The following is a 12,750-nucleotide window of genomic DNA, read 5'->3' as shown; positions in this document are numbered from 1 at the left end:
TATTATGTGTGTCTTTGTCTGTGTTTTAAAATCTACTTTACTGTCTATTAAGCACATTTTGACACTTTGATTTGCATTTTGAAGTATATGGTCTATAAAAAGAATTCCTGCAGCTGAAGCTTTAAACAAGTAGCCTGTTCATACAGTATGCAATGTAACATCACATTTACTTCAGCCTTGTTTACAGACTGCCAAATAAAGAACATATAAATATGACATAAATTTGATGAATTTTTGAGACGTGGTTATGCAGTTAAGTAGTGACTATATGTTATTTTACCACAATTTTGATTTTTATTTTAAAAAGGTAGTGTATACATTGAATAAGGATGTGATAAGCAGTGACATAAACGTGTTACACTGGCACCTGTCTGCTGCTTAAAGGAGAGAAGAGGAGGAAAGGCAGGATTATGTGCTACAGCAGTATGAATGTAGGCCAAAGAAATGCATGTAAATCAATGATTTTACTGTTTAAAATGTTTTCTAATAATGATCCATGTCTGAACCTCGCGGACATCATTGCCTCCCTCCGTAAAAAGACGCTGATGTTATAATATTTCACCTGTGACTGTGTTATCCTGATGTTTACTTGCCAGGTGGCAAAGGCTTGTAAATAACTTGGAAAATAATAATTGAAAGCAAAAAAATGTTGGCTGTAACAGTTACAACAGTAGGCTTTCTGCCTCAGACACACTTTACTCCGCTGAACCGCGGTGCTTCATCTTTCTTCCCTGTTTGAACCACGGCAGACCGGAGGACGCTGTGTTTAGAGTTCATCAAAGAAACGTTGATAAGCTTTGTGCAGATTGTGAAAATAAATGTTTTTTTTTTGTACAAGAGTTAGAAATTGTCATGAGAACTAAATCTTAAGTTTAACTGTCACTTCCAGTGTGAGTCTCTGCTGCGTCAGGGAGCGGGGGGGGGGGGGCAAAGAGCAAGAAATAGGAGAGCCAATCCTACGATAAAACACATTAAGCAGATCACCAATGGGCTCTATGCACAGCAGAGGGTGGCGTATTTCCGGTGGAAAATAATGCGTTATTTATAACTTCCCACCCGTGAACTTGTACCAGATCGATGTACTCCGAGTTACGACTTGTGACGTCACATCACTGCCTATACAATATGGCAGCGTTTCAAAATAAAGACAAATACCATAAAATACAAAGTATAAGCTTCTGTTACCTTATGCGCCATTTCCCCTCCTCCGTTTCACTCAAATGAGCAAGTTGCAGGCTCCTTTGGTGATTGAAATAATTAAGCATAAATCTTATAACGTCTGCCATGTTGGTTTGTTTACATACCAGAATTCCTTGCGCTCAAACCGAAGTCGTAATTTGCCTGGGCCGCTTTCAGGTTGGAACTCGGAGATTTCAACTGGGAAATTTCCGAGTTACGGGTTGCCTGGAACGCAGCATAAGGCCACTTCACAACTTCCGCCCATCGATACGTGCTAAGTCAAAATGGAATCTAAACCCTCCTATACTGCCTTAATTTGAAAGTTTCATTGTTTGTTTTTTGTTCCCATTGTTGTTTGTGTGTACTCTATCATCATCGCTTGGCATCCAAACATGCTAAAATGATGTTTTAAAAACAGGTTAAAGCACCTCTGGACATCGTTGCTGCGTGCTGCTATGTACATCTTCAGCTAAATTTAACTCATCATTGACAGTCAGCTCAGGTAACTCATGCAAACAGCGAGCAAACTGCAACGAATTTGCCATCAAACGCTTTTCTCTTCTCCTGACTGGGAGTGTGGGAGCGGTCTAATGCCAAATGCGGAAGCAGTTCATGCATAGAGCCATACATTCTCTTTTTTTTTTTCTTTTTTTTTTTTAATTGTTTTTTTGGAAACACATTTATAGAAAGACATCAGTTATCACATTACAGCTTCTCATGAAATATACATTACTTCACATCTTGCTGAGTTATGTGTCTTTTCCTTTTTTTTTTTTTACTAATGCAAAAGAAAGTGCATTTTCAAGCAATAATACTCAACTTAAGCCAGAATGGAGAAAGAAACAAAAACATGAACAAAAAGTAAACCCTAGGAAATACAAGCAGACAATATTTGGATATTAAACAGCTTCATTCCTTAGTATCCATCAAATGCATTAGAAAAGGGCCCCACACATCAAGAAAGGGGTCCTCCTTCCCAGCCACTCTATGAATTACCCTATCATAGCTTGCCATTGTGCTCAACAGCTCTAGCCATTCTTTAAAAGTAGACATATTGGATGATTTCCAATGGCGCAAGATAATCCTACAGCTAGTCATCAGGGCTAGACAGCACCACAATTTTTATTGTTTTGATATTTCAACATTATCTGTAGTATTCCGAAAAGGCATGAAGTAGGATTTTTTATCAAATGAATATTAAACAACTTAGTGAAGAAAGAAATTATTTTAACCCACATTGTTTCTGTCCTATCACAGTGATATAGCATGTGCACCAGGGTTCCCACCTCTTTTTCACATCTCCAGCATGTGTCACTGTTCCTGAGTTTAAGTCATGCTAATTTAGAGGGAGACCAACAGGATCTGTTTAAAATCTTAAAAAATTAGTTGTGACTGTGCTCCACATGAATGGCAAAACCATGAAGCAAATATTTGTTTCCAGTTATCATCTGAGATCTCCTGATCCAGGTCCCTCTCCCAACACTTCTTTAATCCATCCAGTTTTGGCACTTCTGTGCTTCTAACATATTCATAAAATTTTGATGCACCCTTAGTTTTCTGTTCTATCTTAAGTGAAATCTCCTGAATGCCTGTGTTACCTTGGAGCATATATTTTTTATTTGCAAGGATGGAATGTCTAATTTGTAAAAAATTCCAAAATTCAGAGTTATCCAACTTATATTTGTTTTTAATTTCATCAAATGAGCTGAATCCTGCCTCATCCATCACATCTTTAATAGTGTGAATGCCAGCTCTGATCCATTTATGCCAAACAATACTCTTTTTATCTATTAAGAGCTTTTTATTATACCATAAGGAGGATCTAACTGTTAATGATGGATCAGATTTTGTTATTTGGTGTGCCCTTTGCCAAGATTCTCTTGCAAAGACTAGCACGGAATTTTTAATTATAGCCGGCCTGTCTGTCTGTGAAAGGAATGTCTCGATAGAAAAGGGATGTACCAACTGCTGCTCGATTTAGAGCCCATACATTGTATTTCTTCACTATCTGAGATTGTCTTATCGCGCACCCCTATGGTTATTGTAAATCGGGTATCCACATAAATTCTTGGAGCACTAACCAACAATTTTATCTGTTTCCAGATTTGTAATGTGCTGCCCACAACAAAGCTGCAGTTCAAATGTGTATCTTTAACATTTATAGGACTACTAATTAATACTAATGTGCTAATGTGCGTACATTTTTAAGCCAGTATATACATATTTTTAATGAAAATACAGGTGTGACAACAGCTGATGCTAGTCTAATTCAGTATCTCTCCTCTTCCTGTTCATGAGTTGCACTCTGACAAATGTCATGACACTGCCAGCAAATGTGTGTAAAAGTAAAATTGTGTTATAGTTTTCTACTGTGTAGATTAATAGGCTACTGACTGTGACTGTATTTTGCAGCTATTCGTAGGCAGGCTAAACAAAAAAGCGTCATTTCCACGTAGCCTATCACATCCTGACTTGTGTGCAAAAGCATCATATCGGTAAACACCCCACCAATCACAGACAATCAAGCGCTACTTTCAAAGTTAACATTAACAGCGATAGTTAATTTCAGCTAACAAAATGGACAAATGGACATTTTTGAAGGCAATAGATAAAAAACAGCTGTGACTCAGAAGTCATCAGCAGCAGTTACGACTCTGAAACAACAGCTGATGCACCTGCAGACACTGAGTTTCCGGTCACCTGTACAGTCATCTGAGGGCTGGGATGAGGAGTTAGCAACATCCGCTAGCAGGCTGCTATCACTGGGTACCCGAATCACAGTAGGACTAATGGGACAGACCTGAGAGAAAGAAGGCAGCGGTTCAACTATGTGAACGTGTCACATATTGCTATATTAAGGTAGGACCATGTTTAAATTATAAATTTGGCCGCTGTGCCCTAACATGAGCTTTTTTATTTTCGCAGCCATCAATTATTTCACTGGGCTTCTCTGAGAAGTCAGAAATTAATCAAGCATAACCTTCAACCACTGAAACTGAATTTTCTGTTCAGGAATGCAAGTAAATAACTATAATTTGACATGTTAATCAAGAAATAATAATGTACTTTATTATTTTTTCAGTTTTTTTTTTGTAAATCAGTAAATTTGAAAATTCATGGATAACAATAATAATTATATTTTAGTATTAAAAATATCATTTGGGTTAAAGAGCTTCTACATATTGGTGTAGAAGTTATAGTCAGGTGCGACCATTTCAGAAACATAAAAAATTATTTTGGTAATTACCAATGCTGTTAATTTAGGGCAGCAGTGGCATAAACCTTACTTTGGGTGGTGGTCTAATAAATTTGTTAAGCACTGCATGTTTCTAGATGTTCCTAGATTATTTTGTTGTCAAGTGTTTAACATTCTTTTAATTCTATGTACAGCGGTTGACAGCACTTCATAGATAAAATGTATTATCATTATTAGATAGATAGATAGATAGATAGATAGATAGATAGATAGATAGTCGTTTATTAAAAACACAACGAAATTATCTGTAGCAGCAAACACAGCTGTCCAAGCGGTGGTCAGAAATCCACAGCCTCATGTCGTCCATCCTGCTGGCATGGGAACAGGCACCCAGGAGAAAGATGCTTGGTATGGCAGGTTTGTGTGGGGCCGCTCTTGGCCTAGCCTGCAGCCTGGCTTGTTTGCCCTGCTTCCCCCTTCCCCCTTCTTGCACAATGCCTCCTCCCCACCAGCTGTAGGTGTCGTGTTGCTCCTCCTCCTCCTCCTCCTTTCAGTCTCCGAGGGCCCCGTTCTCCAGATAATCTCCACCAGGAAAGATGTAAGCTCCATTGGCACGCAGTCAGTGCTGGTGTAAGTGTAGGGCTTTGTTTTGCTGCTAGTGATGGACCATGGGGCCGCTGTGTTTGTATGCGCCGCCCCATGCTATCTTTATAGGCAGCAATCAGTAGTCTCTGTGGCATTATTATTATTGTCATTATTATTTATCAACCATGAATTTAAAATAATACAATTTACTTGCATTTTTTTTTTGAGATAAAATAAGTACAAGTATGGTGTTTGAATAAAGAAGCATAAATAAACAGTGGTTTTAATTTTCTTTTCTTTTTTTTACATCTCATCTTTTCACATCTCAGCTTCAAGTTGAAATGGTTTGTAAAACAGAATGTCTAAATTCAGTGAGGAAAAATATTTATAATCTGCAAACAAGACTAGCAGACAAACACATCAGGCACAAAATAACTTCTGCTGCAAAATGAAGGATTAGTTAGTTATGGTTGCTGACTGATGTCCAGTGACCAATGTCCTGTCAGTGCATTAAATGTAGCATGGGCCAGCTGCTCCACTTTCATTGCCTTTTTCGCTTCCATACAGTTTATGGGTTCTTGTGACAATAGGACAGGTCACCTGAGGCGATCTGGAAAATGTCTTTAAGGCCCTCGTCATCAACAAGGTTGATGGTTTGCAGTCTTTGGCCACCCATTAGGTTAGATGTTGTTGTTTTGTTGACAAATCCAGGTCTGCTGGGCTCCGCTGGTGTAGACAATTATGGCTTGATCATGTGTTGTTGTTAGTGTCTATGCTAACATTAGCAAAGATAGGCTTTGCCTGAAGATGGAACTTCAGACCTGCTGTGCTTCAGTGAAAAGACAGTTCATCACTACAATATGTACACACAACTTTGGTTTTATGATAACATCCATTTGCCAGCTTTTTAAAAAGAAACTTGCCCTTTAAGCAGACCTGGGTCCGTCCCCTCACTCATCCTTGCTGGCTGCTTTTGACCTCCCTATCACCTGTAGGCGCGTAAACATCTGTGCTTGAAGGACTATGGGAGAAAGTTGTGGTCAAACTTGGTCATGTGATTATATGATAATGATATTGCATCATAGTTTTTTTTTTTTAACGTGTTTAGGTTTCATGATTAATCAGTTGCGTTGATGCAGCCCTGATATATATATACTGTATTTTCCGGACTATAAGTCGCACTTTTTTCATAGTTTGGCTGGTCCTGTGACTTATAGTCAGGTGCGACTTATATATCAAAATATACATAATTTAACATGTTTTTAAATGTTAATTCATACTGACTGACATGCACAAAGTAAACATTACTGTCTACAGCCGCGAGAGGGCGCTCTAGGCTTGTGACAACCATGGTGACAACTATATGCTATATGCTCCTGTACCACTGAAAAAATGAACGAAAACGGTAATGGAGCCACAGAAAGAAAGTTTAGAGTGAGTGAGAAACTTGTGAGGGACTGGCAAAAAGCAGAGGTTACTCTTATTGCAATGAAGAAAACAAAGAAAGCTAATCGTGGGCTGTAAGGAAGATGGCCAGAGCTGGAGGAACGAGTACACAGATGGGTGCTTGAACAACGTGCTGCCAGGAGAGGCTTGTCAATGGTGCAGTTACGTCTCAACGCCCTGGTAGTTACCAAGGAGAAGAATATAAATGACTTTGCAGGCTGGCCTTCTTGGTGTTACCACTTCACACAACGCAACCGCCTCTGTATCAGAGCATGTTAGTTTCTAAATGAATGTGACTTATAGTCCAGTGCAACTTATATATGTTTTTCCTTTTCATGACGCATTTTTTGACTGATGTGACTTATACTCCGGAGTGACTTATAGTCCAGAACATACGGTACTCATCTTCCTCTTGATCCCATTCCAGAGGTTTTCAATGGGGTTCAGATCTGGAGATTGGGCTGGCCATGCCAGGGTCTTGATCTGGTGGTCCTTCATCCACACCTTGATTGACTTAACTATGTGGCATGGAGCATTGTCCTGCTGGAACAACCAATTCTCAGAACTGGAAAACATTGTCAGAGCAGAGTTTTCTTCCAGGATAACCTTGTATGTGGCTTGATTCATGCGTCTTTTACAAAGACAAGTCTGCCTAATTCCAGCCTAGCTGACATTCATCACTGACCCTTCACCAAATTTCACAGTGGGTGTGAGACACTGTGACTTGTAGGCCTCTCCAGGCCTCCGTCTAACCATTAGACGGCCAGGTGTTGGGCAAAGCTGAAAATTGGACTCAACTGGACTTGGAAAAGTTGGAATAGTATATATACATATATAAACATATAACTTATAGATATACACATAGATATACATGCATACATATACAGTGCTTAACAAATTTTTTAGACCACCTGTAATAAAAACGAGAAAACATAAATATTTTAGAAATCTTTCAAAAACTTCTTTAAAACTAAAAATGTTATTTTTATTTTTTTGGCAAATAACAAACTTTTCATTTTGTTACCAACTAAAGAGTCCTTTTTCACACATAACCAAAAAATGCAACATTTTGTATGGCCTCCATTGGCCTTTATAACAGCTTGCATTCTTGCTGGCATTGTTTTTATGTACTTTTTCACAGACTCTTTTGTTATTGAGTTCCAAATAGTTTCTAGCTTTTCCCACAGACTTGCATTAGATGAAAACTTTTGTGCAATCAATCTTTGAATCTACTAAATCCCAAATTTGGTCAATAGGATTCAAATCTGGACTTTGACTTCAGTTCAGTTCCAGTACTCCAGATTCCTTTTTCTTGGTCAAATAGTCTCTGCACAGCTTTGAAGTATGCTTGGGCTCATTGTCTTGTTGGTATATGAACCCATGACCAATTAGATTCAGTCCAGAAGGGATTCCATGATGCACTAAAATGTTGTGGTAGATGTTCTTGTTCATGATACTGTTGATTTTCACTAATTTGCCCACACCGTATCCATAAGGGAATCTCCCCCGTGTTTCACTGTGGGTGCAATGCATCTGGCATCAAAACATTCTCCAGCTTTTCTGCGGACATAAACACGACGATGCTGACCCAAGAGTTCAAACTTTGACTCGTCCGTCCAGAGGACCTTCTTTCAGTCATCAACAGTCCAGTGTTTGTGCTCCCTGGCAAATCTGAGGAGTTTGTGGATATTTGCAGGCCTCAATAATGGCTACTTAGCAGCTATTCTTCCCTTTCAGCCTTATTCCATCAGTCGTCTGCTTATGGTCATTCTGGAGACTTTCTCAGACTCTGATCTAGAAGCATTCATCTCTGCCTGAAGATCAGCAGTGGTTTTTCTTCTGTCTCTAGTACTTCAAATCTTGAGGTGTCTGACATCTGCTTCAGTTAACTTTGGTTTCCTGCCTCTTCCTTGGCACATTTTGTAAGTACCAGTCTCGGCAATTGACTCCAAAGCATACTTGACCACACTGTGAGAACACTTTACGTCTTTCCCTATTTGTCTCAGAGACCATCCAGCATCATGAAGTGCTTTAATGCAGACACTTTCATTTTCAGTGAGCTCTCGACGTTTCACCATTTTGAACAGGAATGAGGAATTTCAAACTGAATCCACCTTTTTATACCCAAATTTGAGCTGGCTCACTGGGCTTCTCTGAGATGTCAGAAATTGATCAAGAATAACATTCAACCACTAAAACTAATTTTTCTGTTCAGGAATGCAAGTAAATAACTATAATTTGACATATTAATCAAGAAATAATAATTTGCTTTACTATTTTTTCGTTTTTTTTGTAAATCAGTAAATTTGAAAGTTCATGGATATCAATAATAGTTATATTTTAGCATTAAAAATATCATTTGGGTTAAATTTGTTAAGTACTGTACATATATTAGATAAAAGAAAAGGAAAACAGGCTTATGGAATGGATATAAAATACAAACAACATATATTGTACAAGCTATACAATTTCCTACAGCATATTCCACAAATAAATATATAAATAAATCCTTGGTTCCCAAGCTGGGGCTCTTTCCAGCATTTAAGGAAAGCTGAGCTCTCAGACCCCTAGGAAAAAAAAAATTAAAAAGGGCTGCATTGCCATTAAAAATCCACACCAATTTCAGTCATTTTTACAACCATGAAAACAGGTCTACATATTATCCAAAAACCTTTGTCTTGACCCTTCACCAAATTCCCCACCATGATTTCAGTAAACTTGTGCAGATCTAATCTCAACATCTCTGAGTGCAGACAAAGCCCCTTGGACCCACTGGTGCCCTGCCCAAGGGAGTTCAGACCTCAGGTTGGGAAATGATGATATAAATACTATACTTAAAGTGTACATCAGTTAATTGTAATATTCCAGTACACAATCTTATACAGTATACAACACATGGAGAATATGCATACATGAATATGAATAGATACCCATTACCCATGTACATACACATATTTCAAATACTACCTGGGTTACAAAGCCATTCAATTAAATGATCTGGCCTATTGCTTGTTTCATGAAAATAAAAAATAGAATTTGTCCTAGATAAATAGTCAAATCAAATTCCTCACTGTTTCAATTATCAGAGAATTGGCATAAATTGTGGGTAATCAGCCTGTGAAGGCTGCTGAAATAAGAGATGAACAGTTCATTTCTCAACTGAGAGCTATCTTCATTTTTTTCATGTTTGAGAAAAAACATTAAGTTGCTTAGCTTTTAGTGAAAGTGTTATCTATTTGGTATTTTCAAAACATCACGAGATGTCTCGTCGAGGTGAAAATCATCTCGCAAGATCAGTATTGCCCAGACACCAGGAGCAGTAGCTCTATTGACAAAAAACAGTACCTAACTAGAAGTTATAAAAGATCACAAAGATGCCCTGGACACTTGAAAATTGTTGGTTTGACAGTTGTCAAGCATAACTCCATTTCTTCATTAGTTAATGAAGAAACAGAACTGATCCATGACCCATTCAGTCACCGCTTCATCCCCCACCCCCTTCTGTGCGTGCGCTACTCGGGCCGCTTATGATCCGCAAATGCAAAATAAGTTCATCATAATGGTGTGAAATGATTAAATGTTGCTGCTGGAAACCTGTGCAGGCTCTGGGAGTTTGTGTATGTGCGCAGACTCGCTCATAGAACCGGTATATGTGACTTTGTAACTTTGATTCAGTTGCTGCCTCTTGTCTCACCGCCTGTCAGTCACACATCCATTAGCTTTTGGCTGTGCATATCATCAATCAGAAGCAGAGTAGCACAACGGGCTGTTGTACACTGCAGTGGTAAACTTAACAAAAAAAAAAAAAACTCAGCCTGAGTATCATAGAGTCCAGTTATCTCCAAAAACCAAAGTTCTAGCCCCAGTTAAATGCGCTGTTTTTATTGTCTGACAGCAGACAGAGCAGAGACACACCAACGCCAATGCAAACACATGACACACACTCATCTGTGCGTCATGTCCAACCCTTTCAAAACTCATGAGAAAAAAGACCACAAAATTAGAAAATAAGCTATTTCTGTAGTTTACTATAAAAAACAAACGTGTTTCTTTTGAGTGTTTTAAAAATGGATGCACATAAAGAGGATGAGAAATATTTTGATTTTACTGATGCAACTCTTTATATTTCAGTCTGTTTTAAATAGTTTTTAAATTACTTTCAAAATAATCTAAATGCTTTTATTATTATTATTTTATAATTGTAGCAATGAGTGCATAGTGTAGTAAAATGTGATCAAAGGTTTGATTTGAAGAGCATTTAAAAGTACAGTTTAAGGCCGGGTTAGACAAGACAAACTGTGTGTAAGCACTGTGCCTATTTAGTACAAGAGGAGTTTAAACATTTCTTAATAGACCTGAATGCTTTGCAATTATGACTTTCAGCCATATAAAGGATATATTTCCACTCAATTTTTCCAAGAATAGAAAAAGTGTAAAATCTTGTCTTGTCTCCTGTCTCGGGGACCCAAATCAGGTCTTGTCTTGTGAGATAAGCATCTCGTCATGCCCCTAGTATTTACTTACTTAAAGTAAACAGTTACATGAACTCATATTTTATGTATACATGTATACATTCTGCATATGTTTAAGAGGGAAAGCTATGTTGTTAAAAGTGCCTCAGTACATAGAGAGAAATGGTATGACATGCCTTTGTTCTTGTGTGTGATATTTGCCATGTTTGATGATTTTATGCACCACCTTATTTGTGCTATGATTTTTCAGTTTGCAACTAAGTCTGTGTGGCAACTGAAAACACACACTCCTGATTCAGAACCTTTCTTTCTACTTCTCTCTCTCTCCCTTACACAGTCCACAGGTTAAGTGTCAATGTGGAGCCAGGTACCAAACTTACAAGTGGCCCTGCCTCTCTCCACCTATGCAACAACTTATTGGTCCTCACCAGAGGCATCCCTCCTGCTATCATTGGCCACTGGAAGTTGTCAGCACTACGTCGATATGGGGCTGTGCCCAGTGGCTTTGTGTTTGAGGGAGGAACTCGCTGTGGAATCTGTAAGTACCTCTTAGGCAGAAAATATTTTTTCAGTCTCATGAATTAAGATGCTTTGGCCTCCCTAGATTTAATGTTTTAGTCAGGGTACTGTTTTCTGATTTTTGGGTATCTAGCCAAACAAATATTGTGAGGTGAGAGTTTATTTGACAAGTGCAGCTGTGATTTTTAGCGGCAGCTAGAAATCAGTCAAATTTCGGGGCAACGACACAAGCCACTATTGTTCTTCCGTTCGTTTCTTCTTTATTCTTCATCTTGCGGACAAAATTTCGCCGTGCTACTCCTCCTGGGGCTTTGAGAAAACCCCTGCAAATTATACATCAAAACATGTGGTTTGTTCCCAATCAGTGTGCTATGTCTTTTCCAATTTTTCGCGAAGCTATTCACAAAAAACTGCGAAAAAGTCCCATTTAAAATGAATGGGATGAAGAAACCACAAAAATACGGTTTATCACCACCCCTACTGCTTCACCATACTTTCACCTACAGAGATCATTCAAACTTTAAAACGCAGTTATTTTTGTCCTGTCTTCAGGAATGTCTTTGGTATAACAATGGGGTTTACGGTTTTCAACAGGTGAGTCTTCAAAACTCCTGTGCTTTGACTGAAAATGCTTAAAAATCACCCTGCTAGAGTGGGTGATGTAATCACCCTAGAGGCTGAGAGAGCCGACACATCAACTGAGACCTTTGCGAACAACTAGTGACTACGGCCACAAATCTAACACCACACACATAAAAAATATATCAAAACGGAAGAAATCTTGTCCCGCTACTGTCAAACCAAGAACCAAAGCCATATCATGCATGGTTTTGGCATGAGAGGACCAACTGTCCCAAGTACATTGACACCTCTCTCATCTGCTGCAATAGTATCGAATCTGATGAATCTGTCTTCAAAGTCAGAAAGATGCCCGTTTTAAGCTCGCCACCCTGGCCTCATTTCTTGCACAATCACCAAATCCAAACACAATCACCAACACCAAAATAACATCACTGATAGTTCAAGGCCTGCAGATGCTCACGCCGAAATCCTTTTGATGATACCATTTACGGTTTTCGCACATGGAGAGGAGAAAGAGACTGTGTTCACAAGCAAAATCACTCAAAACTACTCTCTGCTGCCTCAGGTGTAACTGATCTGTGATCAGTGATGCGTAACCGTGCAGGCATTAATAACCATGGCAACAGCAGCTCTGGTGCTTTGATGATGTCATTGCTGCTTGACACACATACAGCCCTCAATGAGCTCTGATCACACACACACATGGAGCTGTTCCAATAAAGCAGCACATTTAAACAATGCTGTAACAGGATGGTGGGACTGTGGTTGGCT

General features: G+C 38.7%; 1 protein-coding gene across 2 annotated transcripts in view; it reads left to right on the top strand.

Moving 5' to 3' along the window:
* Nucleotides 1–12,750, top strand: part of LOC121509134 (protein Dok-7-like) — a 42,112-nt gene that overhangs the window by 3,955 nt on the left and 25,407 nt on the right. For both annotated transcript variants that reach the window (XM_041786369.1, XM_041786368.1), the window contains exon 5: nt 11,216–11,416. In XM_041786369.1, the coding sequence (XP_041642303.1) occupies nt 11,216–11,416 (201 nt within the window). The remainder of the gene's footprint in view (nt 1–11,215; nt 11,417–12,750) is intronic.

The sequence above is a fragment of the Cheilinus undulatus genome, linkage group 4, assembly GCF_018320785.1.
Source record: "Cheilinus undulatus linkage group 4, ASM1832078v1, whole genome shotgun sequence".
In the NCBI taxonomy this organism is placed as follows: domain Eukaryota; kingdom Metazoa; phylum Chordata; class Actinopteri; order Labriformes; family Labridae; genus Cheilinus; species Cheilinus undulatus.
Note: the sequence above shows the minus strand (reverse complement) of the source record. Positions and strands in the feature narration are given on the sequence as shown.